Below are 15828 nucleotides of genomic sequence, written 5' to 3'. Positions count from 1 at the left end.
AGGTGAAGTGACTTGTCTGAGGTCACACTAGTGCTACATTGCAGAGCTGGGATTCAACCCCAGCTCCACATCCGATACCAAAGCGAGGGCTCTTTCCACCATGCCACGCCACTGATGTTGATCTGACGTGGCTCCCACCCAACTTTCCGGTCTTTTTTCATATTGTGTCCTTTCACACACTCGCTGTTCCAGCTAAACTGGTCTGCTGCGAGTTTCTCCCAGTACCTACATTCCATCTTCTGCCTGTATACCTTTCAGCAGTCCTCCATGTCTGGAGTGTACTTTCTTCTCATTCTCACCTCAGAGACTGCGGAGCTTTCTGGAAAGCTCGGCTGAGATGCCTCTTCCCACCCAGTAGCACTAGTTACTAGCCCTTTCTCCTTCTTGAAATTACTTTGTGTTACATGCAACTGGGAAATAAGAAATACAGGAAATGGGGTACAGAAGTCTATCCTGCTCTACAGGAAAATAGAAGGGGAAGGGGATAAAAGAAGGGAGGGGGGGAGAGATAGAAGAGAAGGCAGACCAGGGGAAGGGGTATTCAGAATGCATACCATCTTGGGGTGGGGGGAGGGGTGAGAAATTTGGAACTCAAAAACTTGTGGAAGTGAATATTGAAAACTAAAAATAAATAAATTTTAAAAAATTTTTAATAAAAAAAATTTTTTTTAAAAAGCCAGATTAAGATTAAAAAAAAAAAGAAATTACTTTGTGTTAATTTGTAGACACTTTGTACTTGCTTGCATACAGGCCATATCTCCTAGTAGAATGTAAACTCCTTGAGGACAGGCACTATCTCATTTTTGTTCTTGTGTGCCCAGCATCTAGCACAGGACCTAGCCACTTAAAAAAGCTTACTGAATTGAACTGAGTTGAATTGATAGACTAGTAAGGAAACAGTGGGCTGGGCAGGTCCCCGTCTAAGCCAGCTCAGTGAAATGAATTGCTGGGTACAAGAATTATGGCTGAGGGGGGCAGCTAGATGGCGCAGTGGATAGAGCACCAGGCCTGGAGTTAGGAGGACCTGAGCTCAAATCTGCCCTCAGACACTTGACACTTACTAGCTGTGTGACCCTGGGCAAGTCACTTAACCCCACTGCCTAAAAAACAAACAAACAAACAAACAAAAAAAGAATTATGGCTGAAGTCCACAGGGGGCATGGGAAGCAGAGACACTGTGCAGTCATCTTCATGTTATGGCAAAGACCACGCCTGGTATTCTTTTCTGTCTCTCAAAACATCAAGCTCAGAGCTAAAACACAGCTCCTTCCTTGCGTTAGGCTCTCTCGTTCATCTTGCTTGTTAGCCATACTTTGTACATTTGTTATAGAAATGTAAGACCGTGGGTTTTACTGCTAGTTCCTTTCTTGAGTTTTGTCTCCTGGGAATCTCTAGTGCTTTTTTTCTTGCTATGTGGTAGCTAATACTCTCTATGGTATCTAGCTTGGTAGAGAAAGGTAAGCAGTTTCCCTCTCCTGCCCCCCTTCCCAGTTCCAATTTCAAGCCTGTTTTATCAGACAAATACCAGGGAATAAAAGCTGGAGAGACAGAAAAGAATAGGAAGGAATTCCATCCCCCTGTGAGCTGGTGACGGCTTTGCTTCCCTCACTACCTGCAAGATTTCGGCCCTAATTCACATGCCACATCTTTCATCTAATTGAGTTGGATGGAGGCAACAGGAGGAGGTCGAAAAATGCGGGAGATTAAAGGCTGGGATGTCACAGTGAGACTGTCTATTTTAGGGGCTTGGGAGCAGTCTTGAGATCAACAGGATGAACAGGTAGGGAAGAGAGTGTAAAATAATCTGGAGGAGAAGAGGAGAAAAAAAAAGAAAAGGCCTGGTAGATAAAATATGGTAGAGAAAAAGCTTCAGGGTCTACTCAAGCTTAAATGCTAAAGACTGCCTCGCCTATCCATAGATTACTTCAGGTGCATAAAGGAAGCAGTCACTGGAGAAGAGATGATATCGCCCAACATGGGGAACTATAGGGAACACATTCTGGGACAAAGTAAGGGCTTGGTGTATGGGATTGATCTGGGATAAATGGGAAATGGCAGCATACTCTGGGGTCCCCCCAGCTGGGTGTTTAGGTCCCCTGGAACTTTCGATATTGAAGCTTACTTTAAATGTATTCATCAATAAGGGCAGCATGTCCAATGGAAAGAGTACTGCATTTTTAGGGAACTTGGGTTCCAATCTACTATTTGCTCTCTTTGTGACCTTGGGCAAGGCACAGTGGGGTGGAAAGGGTACTGGATCAAAGGACCTGGGTTCAAATCTTGGCTCTGCTACTTACTACCAGTGTGACCTTGAACAAGTCACTCCACCTCTCAGGGCCTCAATTGTCTTATTTGTAAAATGAGGGAGTTAGATGGGACGGCCTCTCTGAACTCCCAACTTTCAGCCAGTGGTCCTACGATGAGATGACCTCTAAGGTCTCTTTCAGCGCTAAGTCTACAACCTTATGATCCTAAGTCAGTTAACCTTGTCGAGCCTTTGGTTTCCTCATTTGTAAAATAAAGGTGCTGGAGAAATGATTTCTGAGGTCTCTTCCTTATTGAAACCCTATGCATTGGGTGAGCCTGAGGGGCCTGGGAGAATAAGGTAGCAAGGCAGAGCAGAAAGAACACTGGCCCTGGACTTGATGGGTCTAGTCTGGCTTTCTTCAAGTCCAGCTGAAATCCCACCTGCTACAGGAAGCCCTTCCTGATATTTCTAATTCTAGTGCCTTCTTTCTGTTGTTCCCCCCGTCAAAAAAAAGATTTTATTCTGTTTACAATTTATCTGTACAGGGCTGTTTGCACGCTGTCTCCACCATCAGACTATGAGCTCACTGAGGGCAGGGACTCTCTTTTGCCTTTCTTTGTATTCCTCTTGGGCCTCAGTTTCCTCTTTTGTAAAATGAAGGAGTTGCACCAGATGGTCTCTGAGATGCCTTCCAGCTGGCTCCATACCGATGATCTAGCAGATCTTGCTTTTTTAGATCTACTAAGTACAACAAGTGTTGTACAGCTGTCAAGGTTGAGGATGAAACAAAGAGGCTGCCTCACCCCTCCAAGGTGTGGATGACGGTTTTCCATTCAGCACATGCAGCACGGCTGGCAGGTGCCATGGGAGTCAAACGTCTCAACGCCACTCTCTGAGGGACCTTCTGAATACAGCTTGCCATCGGGGTGCTAATCACAAAGACACAGCCCTAGCATTCCACAGGCTGGGGCTGGCATGCCTTAGCTGCATCACATTCCCACTCTGCTTCATCAGAGGCAAAACAGCATCAAAGCAGCAAAGCAAAATTGTCTCGCCTGACTTAGGGAATAACACCTTATTCTCAGAGCTTTCGGGAAGTCTCCCCTGGGTCCTACAGAGCATAAAAATGCCGAGTTAAGAGAAACTGTAAAGCTCTCCTGAAATCCCCTCCGGGGCATCTTTCAGCAGCTCTCGGGTGGAAATCAAGTCATGAGTCAGACCTTTTCAGAGGAAGGAAGCCTGTGCTGGTCTGATTCCGGTACTGACAACCTCCTCGCCAAGTGGACTGTCAAGGGTCAGGGCTCCGTCTCTGCTTGTGTTCCTTGAGGCAAGATACGGTCTCCAAATTGCTACAATGGGGATTTCAATTGCAGCTTTGATTATTCTGCTGACACCAGACATATGGGGAGCCGGGGCTGTCGACGATAGCTCCATTCTCCCCAGCGAGGCCACGATGAAACTGAGTCAAATCGCTGATTGGAGATTTTCTCACAGCCCAGACAAGCGGGAGGAAATTGTGCCCTATTAACCCCAAACCCAGGCAGGGTGGAGTGGGGTGGGGGGTGTCTTATGCTTTCTGGGCATGAGAAAGAACCATAGGCTTGCACTGGTTTTGGGACCCACAGACTGGGCTGCCATCTCGGGGCAGCTGTGGATGGAGTTGCTATGGTGTTCAGTCCCACTGGTATCCGAGCACAGAGAATGTGTGCTGAGTAGCCTTTGTCTCCTTGGAAGGTACCCGTCTGTGAGAAGCTCTAGGGAAGGGGGCCGGCTATTTCACTCTGAATAGTTCTCAAGGTAGTCTTATTGTTCCATTTCCAATGGGACTGCCATGTGTAAACAGGTCCAAGAACAAAGGATAAAAACTGATTGAGAGCCACTAATTACAGCTGGGAGACATCTGCCTAGAGGCCCCTAGAGTGACCTCGCCCTCTCACTATGAGAGAAGCCTCCCACCAGCAAAGCTGTTTCTATTCCCATATGAAGGTCAAAAAGACATTGATTCTTTTGGCAAAGGTTTATTAGATGTCTACTATGGGCAACAGACAAAAAGGCTTTGCCCTCAGGGAGCTTCCATTTCCCTGACATGGCGATGTCTTGCTCTGATCTTAAAAGATTCTCCACAATGAATAATTCTGTACGGTAAATGCTTTGCCTGATTCAGGTCCCTACTTATGTCATACCATATGTAACGAAAGATCGTCATCATCACAGCATCATAAACCTCGATAAAGTACAGTTTGCTCTGTGCAGGTAGGGAGGAGGGGAGAGACAGAATCCAGACATCATCACTTTTGCAAAGCCCCTCACTATAAACATCTCCATCCTCATCTTTAGCACAGTGTTTGGTACTCAGTACTTCATAAATGCTTCTTGACTGACTGACTAACGTAATTTCTCAAAGCACCCCCAACCAAATAGCACCAAAAACATTCAGGAGTTAAGAGGATCCAGGAGGGGAGGATGGGAAACTGAACATTTCCCTCCTTTTCCTGCTACTTTTTCACTTTTTCATCTAAGGAGAAAATGGCAGGAGAGGCAGTCTGATAATAATGGATGAATGCTAGACTGAGATCCGAGAGACCTGGGTTTGAATCTTGCCTCAGACACTTCATAGCTTGCGGTTATAAGCAAGATACTTAACTCAAGGCCTGGTTTCTGCATCTATGCAATGCGTACGTCCTCTGGGTTTTCATATCTGTAAAATCATCTCTAGGGTTTCTTTGAGCTCTAAATGTATGATCCAAATTCCCAGAGTTATGGGAGTTAGTTATTATTGCTACCATTCTGCTACAAATAGGAATGGGTTTTCTAGCAATACATATATGTACTTCAATAAAACTGGTTTGTGACCAGACAGTTGGGAGTTCACCACAATGGAACACTGGCTACAGTAAAAGCCGTACTATATTATTCCTGACTTATACCTTGGGGTCCTACATCTAGGGCTGGATGGGACCCCACAGACCGTCTAGCCGAACTTCTTCACTTTACAAGTGAGGAAAATGAGGCCCAAGGTGGTTAGGTGACTTGCTTAAGATGACACAGCCAGTAAGTGTGAAGGGACTAGATTTGAACCTAGGTCCTTGAATTCCAAAACCATACTTTCCATTGTACCACATGCTAAAAGAAAGTGGGCCAGTCTCAGGGGCTGAGATACACAACAGTGGCAGGAAAGTCCTCACAGATGAAATCACGGGTCCAAAGAAATATCTGAGTCAGGTAGCCAGAGCTCCAGTCCACATGCCTCCCTGTAGTTAGAGCAGGTATGTTCCATTTGGTTCCTATGGCAGGCACATCATCTTACTGGCAGTATCACTGACTGGGCCAATAACCCCTTCAGGTGGGTCCCTCTGAGCAGGAGTTATGGGGATTCATTGGCACGAAGGAAGTGTCTGCCAATGAAATCCCAAACCATTCATCCTCTCTGGCTTTTTCTAATATTCACTTCGAATTTCTCCCCTAACAATACGGGTAGGAGGCCCTCAAATTCTCCTTATAGTCCCATAACCCAGAGCAGCTAGTTTACTCACACTGTTTAGGAAAAACCTCTGAGAACCTAAAAACAATGGTGTACCATCTTTACACAGACACATGCAGATAAGCAAGGCACAGAATTTTCACAGGGGACATATTAACTACAGACTATGCCTGGGGATCTCCTAGTACATGGAGATCAAGGCCGAAGTCGGTGCATAAGTCAGTCTCTGCCTTCTCAAGCCTTCAGTTGTCCTGGGGCCAGAAGGTTGTTTGGTATTTGTTTTTTTTTTCTTCTCCCTCAATATATATTTTATGATGAATTAGTAAAAGCTTCTTCATCACAGAAAGAAGGCTCAAAGCACTTTTCAAGAACTGGCATCCACTCCATGCCTTATGAATTCATTAATTAAGATGCTGGCAAACAGCCACTTCACACATGCTGACATCCAGCAGTGTTAGGTAATGAGGTTTTAGTCTCCTGACCCCAGTCAAGTGGATCAGAGCCAAACAGAGGCAGCAGAGAGAAATCACCTGCCCAAATCAGACCTTTAGCTCCTGCCTGGCAGAAGGGGAGGCTCATTTACTGGTCAGTGGTCCCTGAACCATCTCCTGGTATCAGGCTGGGGGAGGAAAAGGGGCCAAAAAGCCCCCCAAAAAACAAACACCACGTTTCCCTTTCCTCTCTTGGCTGGCCATCTCCCTTGCAGTTACCTCTTGGGCCTGGCACCTCCTCTAAGGAAAAGGACAAAAGTGTTGTCTCTCAAGCCTTGGAAGTAGGGTGACCGCTCAGCCTCAAGCGGAGAGCTGGCCATCCCCTTTAGGAGACCACTCCAGAACAAATATAGCCTATATTTTCCTTCATCAACTGAGCTTTCTCTTCCCTTCATGGCTTCCCAGTCCTCAGTTTGTTTGGGTAGCAGACCTCTTAATCTGCCTCCAGGGTGACTTCAACATAAGAACCTCAGTTTCCTTTTCTGTAAAATGAATAGGTTGGACTAGATAATCTCTAAGGACCCTTCCAGACCTAAATAAATCTGGTAGAATGCTTTCTTAAGCATCATTTCATTTTCAAAACTGATGCTCATTTGTATTGCCCTCTCATATTCAGGGGCCAATGACATGGACTACTAACTGACCAGGGACTCTGCAGGACCAAAGAGAGAATCTATTTGTTTCATTCACCCCCAAGTCTTCGGTTTTTGTCATTGCTATGACTCCTTGCACATGGCCATGATCTCTTAGTTGCCAAATCTAACAGCCTCTTCTCAGTTCCCCTCTTTCCTGACCTCTCTGCAGCCTCTCACCCACTGGATCACTCTCTCTTCTGGGACTCGCTCTCCCCTCTGGGATTTTGTGACACTGCTCTCCCTTGCTTCTCTTCATACCTTCCTACCTGTCTCCTTTGCAGGATCTTCACCCACATCACATTCTCTAACTTTAGGTACACCACAAGGCTCTGTCCTCGGCTCCCTTCTCTTTTCTCTCTCTACTCTCTCACTTGGAGATCTCATGAACTATGGGGTCACTTATCTCTTTGACTTTCAGATGTATATATCCAACCCTGGTCTTTCTCCTGAGCTGCAGCCTCACATCACTGACTATTGGACATTTTATACTGGAATGTCCCACAGAAATCTCAAAGTCAACATATGTCCAAAACAAAGCTTCTTATCTTTTCTCCCCAAATCTACCCCTCATTAAACTTCCCTATTACCATTAAGGGCAACATCACTGTCTTTCACTCCATATAACCAGCTGTCAAATCTTGTCGTTTCTATTTCCACATCTTTCACATACATTTCCTCTCCACTCATACAACCTTTGTCACCTCTTGCCTGAACAACTACAATGACCCCCAATTGATTTCCATATCTCAAGTCTTTCCTTGATCCAATCTATCCTCTACTACCAAAGTGATTTTCCTTTTAAAGCACAGATCTTAGTAAATCATCCTCTCCCTACCCAATAAACTCCAACGGCTCCCTATTACCTCTAGGATCAAATATTAATACTGTTTGGCATTTAAACCTCTCACAACCTGGCTCCTTGTTTCCTAACTCACTTCTCCTTTCCAGCTAGCTTATGATATAACTATACTGGCTTACTTGCAATTCATCACACATGACCCTTACTTCCCATATGACCTTGCACAGGCTGTCTCCCAGGCCTGGAACGCACTCCCTCTTCACTCTTGCCTCTTAAAATCCATGGTTTCTTTCAAGACTCAGCTCAAACTCCACCCTTTGCAGAAGGTCTTCCCCTTTAAGGTCATCTTGTATCTATTCTATGTATCTTGGACATACTGGTTTATGTACATGTGGTCACCACCATTAGAAAGTAAGCTCCTTGAGGACAGGTACTGTTGTTTTTTCTTTGTATCCATACTGCTTGGCACAGTACGTGGCACATAATGAGCATGTAACGAATGCTGGATGATTAACTGACAGTAAGGGCTTAATAAGTGTTGGTATAATTTGTTGGATCATTATATCCCAACCTATTTATTAGGTGGAGATTCCAACACTGGGGGCAGCCAGGTGGCACAGTGGCTACAGTACTGGGCCTAGAGTCAGAAAGACACATTTTCCTGAGGTCAAATATGGCCTCAGACACCATATGAGCCCAGGCAAGTCACTTCACCCTGTTTGCCTCAGTCTCCTCATCTGTAAAACGAGCTGGAGAAGGAAATGGCAAACAACTCCAGTATCTTTGCCAAGAAAACCCCAAATGGGGTCACAAAGAGTAGGACATGACTGAACAATACAATACTCTAGACAGGGAATGACCAAAGCAGTGTGTTCTTGTGGTACTTTAGGTACTAAAGATGCCAAGTCGAACCATCTGCCTCCAAAAGATGGAATATAATTATTAAGTACTGAAGCATGGATTATTATTCTGGATAAAAAGCTTAAGGAGATTTTTTTCCCTCTACCAGGATTCTACTACTAGGATTGGAGGGGAAAAAAAATCATCTTCTTCTCCCATGAAACATTAAGATCAGCAGCAGGGCAGGATTTTCTTCATCATCTTAAATGTAATTTTCTTGTTATTCAGAATAATCTCTCAGAAGCTAGATCCTAAGACTCTACTGCCCGTTCTTCAATGCTGGGATCTCAAGAGATGAGAGAGTGAGTGGGAGTGGAAAGGGTTTAAGAGGAACAGTAAAGCAACAGAGGGAAGGAGCTGTCCCAGGTAGCCAGGGAAGCTACTGCCCGGTACAGATGGCTTGAGACAGCCCTGGGGAGTGACTGTAGCCTGCTTGGTAATTGCTTCTTTACAACAAGTGGAGGCTGTTTGCAGGTGCTGAGATTATTCACTTGTGTGGTTTTTATTGCGCTCATCAGATTAACAAACATTTTTGATTAAATCACCACTTCATTGGCTCTGAGCACAGGACTTTTAATAAGAGCACGATATCTATGCTACTGAACATCAGCCCAACGTTGAGGCCTACGGTGGGCATGGGGAGGGGAGGTGAAGGAGGAAGAGGAGTTGCTAGTGGTGAAGTAGCAAAGCAGGAGGCCTGTGGGTTGATTCCTTTTCTGAATGTTGACCAAGGATTCCTTTATTAATAGCCAGTTCTGGTGGTGCAGTGGGTAGGGTAACAGGCCTGGAGTCAGGAGGACCTGTGTTCAAATTTGGCTTCAGACACTTACCAGCTGTGTGACCCTGGACCAGTCACTTAACCATGTCTGCCTCAGTTTACTCATCTGTAAAATGAGCTGGAGAAGGAAATGGCAAACCACTCCAGTATCTTCGCAAAGTAAATCCCAAATGGGGTCACAAAGAATCGTCCAGGACTGGAAATGACTCAACAAACTCTGTTTGAAGAATGGGCTGTTTCTCCAAGTTGGTTCACAAATGTTTTCTCCCCCACAACTAAAATGGAAGTATCCTGAGGACAGACAGAGATGGTGCCTTTTGTGTCACAGAAGAGCCATAATTAATGAGGGATAAATGGGGCTTTTTCCTAGGACTCTGACATGGAAGGAGTGGAGGACCTTCTTCCTTGCAGTGACCACAGTCCCAGTAGCTGACCTAGACTGCCAGCCTATATTCACTCCTAGGATCCACTGGAGGAGGGAGGGTTGGACTTCTTTCCTGGCAAGAATACCCTCTTCACTTCCAGCTCCCCATTTCAACTCTTTTTGCCTCAGGTGAAAAAGTTTCTGGCCCCTGCTCTGTTGTTGAGTTGTTTTTCAGTCACGGTTTTCTGGGCAAAAATACTGGAGTAGTTTGCCATTTCCTTCTCATTTTACAGATAAGGAAACTGAGGTAAACAAGGTTAAGTGACTTACCCAGGGTGACACAGCTAGCAGGTGTCTGAGGCTAGATTTGAACTCAAGGACTTCCTAACTTCAGGCAGGCACTCTATCAACTGCACCACTTAGCTGCTCTGCTTTACAGTCACAAAAAAGGGATGACAGAACTGGAAGGGACCACCCACATTTGATAGATAAGGACACAAACCCAAAGAGAGGAAGTGAGCTGCCCAGGAACACACAGCTAGTTAGCAGCAGGACTCTGACCCAGGTCCACAGTCTCCTTATTAAACCATGTTTCTGTTCTGATTCTTTTTATTCCATGAATTCAGTGGCAGCTTAAAACAACAATAACAACAAAAAACTCCATGACAGTATCACAAGATTCTAAAGCAATTTTGAAACCACGAAGCTTCTCATCTTATGTGGTCATAGATCACAGATCCTAGAATTTTAGAGCTGGAGAAGGGACCTCTAGAGACCATCTAGCTCAACCTCCTCACGTTACAGATGAAGAAACCGAGGCCCTCCGTGGCCTCACAGAGAGTTAATGGCAGAGCTGGGACCAGAACCCTGGTCCCTTGGCTCCCACCACCACGCCACAAGGTATTAAAGTCAAAATTAAGACTATAAGCAAAGAGCAGGCAGAATTCCAAAACTTAGGCAAAAGATGCAATTAACAGAGTCAATTACTGGCCTCTCGGGGAGAGGATCCTGACATGTTTAATGACCTCTAGTGCACAGGCTACGGATTTGAAATCTCATTAGAAAGACAAGTACCAGAGAGGGGAGACTCCATTCGCCAAGGCAGAGAACAGTGGAGATAAAAATCTGCCCCCCTCATCACCTTTCCTGGTTTTAGCTTCTTAATTCTACCCTATTCCCTAACTCCACTATTCTTTCAAACTTCTCACAGGATAACAGACAAAGCTGGAAGGGACCTTCGAGGCTGTTGTATCCAGCCTTCTCCTTTTCTAGATGAGGAAATTGATAAGCAGAGTAGAGTGGGGTCACTAGTAAGTGTCTGAGGTGGGACTTAAACCCATGCCTTCCTGCCTCCAAGTCCAGTGCCCTGTCCACTACAGGATTCTGCTGCTTCTCCTTCACTTCAGACTGATAACTATCACTGCACCTTCTTCAGTTTTCTACCAATGGGCTAAATCACTCTCATGACCAGCATCTCCAGTCTGAGACATCCACCCAGAGAGGTGGTAACTTGTAAGACCTCCCTCTGCCTCATCAAACCTATTTTTTTTGGTCCTACTTGTGACCCTCAATTCATCATTTTCTCTACAATTCAACTCACAATTGTCTCTAGTTAATCAATTCAACTAGATGCTATCCTCTACCTTTGAAAATCTTGGCCCCTTCTCAATTGGGGGAGGGAGAGAATTTGGAACTAAAAAAAATTTATATATATTTATATTATATATTTTTTGGGGGGGTGAGGCAATTGGGGTTAAATGACTTGCCCAGGGTCACACAGCTAGTAAGTGTCAAGTACCTGAGGCCAAATTTGAACTCAGGTCCTCCTGGCTGCAAGGCTGTGTAATACAGAACATTATTTTGCCATTTAGGTAGTAGGGCCCTTTAAGCCATGGAAAGCAAAAGTTGGTGCTTAATCTTGCCCCAGACCTCTTTCCTCCTAAATCTAAACAATAGTGAAATGTACTCTTGCATAGCTCAGCATAGCCCGTACCTCCAACGCAAATGGATAAGAAAGCTTGCAATATAATTGCTTTAGATAATTATGTTTATACCAGAGACCAGGACACCTGGTCTGGTTTGTGTGATCTCTGACCCGTAATAATGGGGTGCTCGGGTGCTTGTGCCCCAATTTCTCCCTAGTCTCAGAAACACTGTCTCTAACAACCACTCCCCAGCCCAAGGCCACTGTGCCTAGCAGTTATTCATGCATGGGCCTCAGTACGACCCTTATCTCTCTCCCTGGTACAGCTACACAGAGCTGGGCTGCTCAGGCCCCAGCCCTCAGATCATGTCTCTGGAAGCCTCCCAATTCCTCAGTAAGTTCCTGTGTTGTGAGAAAGTTTTCCCTTGTTGCAGAGCATTCTCTCATCAAGACAGAGGGAGAGGGGTGTCCTTGACCAGCCCAAGAACTCCTTCTCTTGACAGACTTCAAAGATCCATCCCCCTCCCTGTCCTGTACACTCCCTGTACTTTCCCATCCATAGCCCCCAAAGACACCTGCATCTTTGGATTACCTCATCAGTCTTCCTCGCATTTCTTTCCCATGCTCTTTTCTATATAAACCCTAGCTTGACCCCTGATGGGGGCTGCTTGATTTGGATGTAAATACCCCTGGCAGTCGTGCGCTAATAAATCCACATCTTAAATTACGCCTGGGTCTCACTCGCTGATTTCTCGGTACAACAGCTGGAGCTCTGTCCACTGCACCACCTAGCTGCCCTGTATTTTGTTTGTTTTTAATAGTATTTTATTTTTCCAATTATGTGTAAAGACAATTTTAAACATTTTTTTAATAAAATTTTGAGTTCCGAATTTTCTCCCTCTCTCCCTTCCCTCCTCCTTCTCCAAGACGGTAATTTGATATAGGTTATATATGTGCAATCACGTAAAACATATTTCCATATTAGTCATTTTGTGAAAGAAACAGTCTGAAAAAAAATCACACTTTGCAAAAATGAAAAAAATCATGAAAAAAATAAAGTGAAAATAGCATGCTTCAATCTGCATTCAGACTCCAAAAAAAAATTAAGTGAAAATAGTATGCTTCAATCTGCAGATGCCATCAGTTTTTTCTCTGCATGTGGATAGCATTTTCCATCATGAGTCTTTTGGAACTGTCTTGGATGACTTAGCTGAGAATTGCTAAGTTAATCAGAGTTGACCATAGCACAATGGAACTCGAGATTTCTTTATGAAACAAAAGTTAAAAATTGTTTTTACATGTAATTGGAGAAAAAAAAAGATAATAATTTAAAAAAAAAGAAAATCTTGGCCCCTATCCTCCTGCCATTCACACCTCACCAAAACCCCACCTTGGGTTTCTACGCCTTTTGGTACTGCTGACCACTTCAGCTTCCTTTGGCTTTCTCCTAGGGTTCCCTTCAACTTGTCCTTAGTTTCATGTATCTCCTATCCCCTAAAACTCTGTTCTACATTTTCTTTTGGTGATCTCCTCTGCTCTCATGGGTTTAATTATTATCTCTATGCAGACTCCCCCCACTTCTACACACAGAGTCCTAATCTCCCTCCTGAATTCTTGAAATTACCCTATATAGTATACCCTGTAAGAATATTAGCTAGCATTTATGTAAGATTTGCGAAGCACTTTACAAATATTATCTCCTTTGATCCTCTCAATGACTCTGATAGTGTGGTGTGGGTGCTATTATTCTCTTCATTTTATAGATGAAGAAATGAGGCCAATAGAGGTTAAGTGACTTGCCCAGAATCACATAGCTGGTAAGTGTCTGAGGCTGCATTTGAACTCAGGTCTTCTTGACTCCAGGCCCAGTGCTCTACCAAGTCATCACTTAGAAGCTTCAGTATCTGCCCCAAACTTCCCTATTTTTGTTCAGGGCAATTACCACCTTTCTAGTTGACAATTTTGGAGTCATTTTTGATTTTTCTTTCTCTTCTATCTTCATCCTTCCTCCAACCAATCGGTATCAAAGTCATGTGGATTCTACCTCTACAATATTTTCCCATTACTCTTCTCTCTACTCACAGGGCCCACCACCCTAGCTCAGGCCCTTACTCCTGGCCTGGATTATTGCAACAATCTGATATCCCTGCTTTCAGTCTCTAACCCACTCTAATCTATTCTCCATGCAGCTGCCAAACTGACCGAAAGCACAAGTTTGATTGGGTCACATTGCTCAAAAGCCTTCAATAGCAACCCATTGCTTTTGGGATGTCTAATCCCAATACTGGAAGGAACCTCAGAGGCCGCCATCTTGTCTAATCCTCTCATTTTATAAATGAGGATACTCATCAGTAAGGTTAAGTGACTTGCCTAAAGTCACACAGGCAGTCATTATCAGATATAATGATAATAATCATAACAAGACCTGGACACCGTGCTTGACATAGTGAAAATATCTGTTCGTACCCAGAAAGACCTGGTTCAAGTTTCATCTTTATGACTGTAAGATTTGTGACCAAGTGCAACTCACTATTATCTCTAAGCCTCAGGTAACTCTAGGGTGATAAATTATTGAACGGTTGTGATTCTCCTGTGTGGAGGGAGTTCCCACAGCAAAGAAATCACAGGTCACAGACTTCTGCCCCCCACAGTCTAGGGACTTGCACATAGTAGGTAGTTAATAAATGTTTGTTAAACTGACTTGGGTTTCTTCCAACTCTAAATTTTATGATTTCTCCTGCTCAGTTGCTCAGGTCTACCCAAAGTGGCATCCTCTTCTTCCCCTCTTGCCCTTTAGATGCTTCTCCCCATCTTCATTCTTTTCTCTTGCAGCCTCCTCCCTTTTTTCTTTTAGCTGGCAGTCTTCTCTCCTTTTCTCTTCCTTTGTAGCCCCCTCCCACTACTCTCTTCCCTAGCAACCCCTACCCCTTATCTCTTCCCTTTCAGCTCCTTTCCCTCCCCCCTTTTCTCTTCCTCAGCAGCCCCCTCTTCTTCTCTTGCCCAGCTGCCCCCCCGTTCTCTTTTCCTGAAGCCCCCTCCTCTTTTCCTCTTTCCCTAGTTCTCTTCCTCTGTAACCCCTCCCCCTTTTCTCTTGTCTAGTTTCCCTCCCTATTTCTCTTTCCCTGAAGCCCCCTCCCCTTTTTCTCTTCCTCTGTAGCCCCTCCCCCTTCCTCTGGTCTAGTTCCCCTCCCTATTTCTCTTCCCCAGCAGCCCCCTCCTCTTCTTCTCTTCCCTAACCGCCCCCTCCCCTTTTCTCTTCCCGTTACGCCCCCTCCTCTTTCTCTCTCCCTGCCCGCTCTTCTTCCCTACCCCCTCTCTCCCCACCCGCCCCCCAGCACCTCGGGAGCCGGGCAGGCCCACCGCTCGGTGCCGCAGGGGGGTGCGAGAATCCAGACCGTACCACCCGGGCGCGCCCCCCTCCCCTCACCTCCTGAGCCACGCTCAGATTCTCCCGCTTCTTTTTAGGCATCTTCCCGGCAGCACTCCCCCGTGTCACCGCCCGTCGGGGCCCCTGCAGCTTGTACGGCGCAGGCGCAGGTTATGGTGCTCCGTTCTCATTGGTCAACAGGGCGGAGGAAGGCGGGGCGCCGCTGGCCATCTTTCTGAAGTGCACTGGCCCACTGGGCGCCGCCATGTTTGTGTAGGGCAAAGCCTTGTTGTTGAGCTCAGCGGGGCGGGGTGAAGGTTGGGCTGAAGCGCCGGGTTCATAGAATCGAAAGCGGAAAGGCCACGTAGAGACTATGCAATCTAACCCTTTCGTTGTGTAAAGCAGGAAAGGAGAAACCGAGGAAGTGGCTTATCCGAGGCTGCCTAGCTAGATTCAGTGTCAGAATTCGAACCCAGTGTCCCAGACTCCTAGCCCAGGATATACATAGATAACTATAATACGCAGTAATAAATGAAAGGAGCATAAAAAAAGAGAAAAATAAAGTGCTGTGTGATTACAGAGGGGGAGAGGTCTTACTGACTTGGAGGACATCAGGGAAGGCTCCGTGGAGGAGGTGGCATTTGAGCTGGGCTTTTAAGGAAGGCTAAGAATTCTAGGGCAGGGTCTAGGTCTTACCATTTATTTAATTTATTTTTTTTGGCACAAAGGTGCAGAGTAAATGGCTTATTGAATGTCTCTGATCTGACAAATCAGTTCTTCTAAGGTGTTAGGGATTTAAAGCTATCCCTCTCTGATTTTTGTCATTTAAAAAAGCAACCAC

General features: G+C 45.3%; 1 protein-coding gene across 1 annotated transcript in view; it reads right to left on the bottom strand.

The window, feature by feature from the left end:
- The window catches only part of CCDC167 (coiled-coil domain containing 167), a 33477-nt gene extending 18320 nt beyond the window's left edge, over positions 1-15157 (bottom strand). The window contains exon 1 of the mRNA XM_020999635.2: positions 15048-15157. Within this exon, the coding sequence (XP_020855294.1) occupies positions 15048-15089 (42 nt within the window). The 5' untranslated portion in view covers positions 15090-15157. The remainder of the gene's footprint in view (positions 1-15047) is intronic.
- Positions 15158-15828: the final 671 nt, after the last annotated feature.

Source organism: Phascolarctos cinereus, unplaced genomic scaffold (assembly GCF_003287225.1).
Source record: "Phascolarctos cinereus isolate Bilbo 61053 unplaced genomic scaffold, phaCin_HiC Scaffold_5;HRSCAF=322, whole genome shotgun sequence".
Lineage (NCBI taxonomy): Eukaryota > Metazoa > Chordata > Mammalia > Diprotodontia > Phascolarctidae > Phascolarctos > Phascolarctos cinereus.
This window is presented reverse-complemented; position numbering and strand designations above follow the sequence as displayed.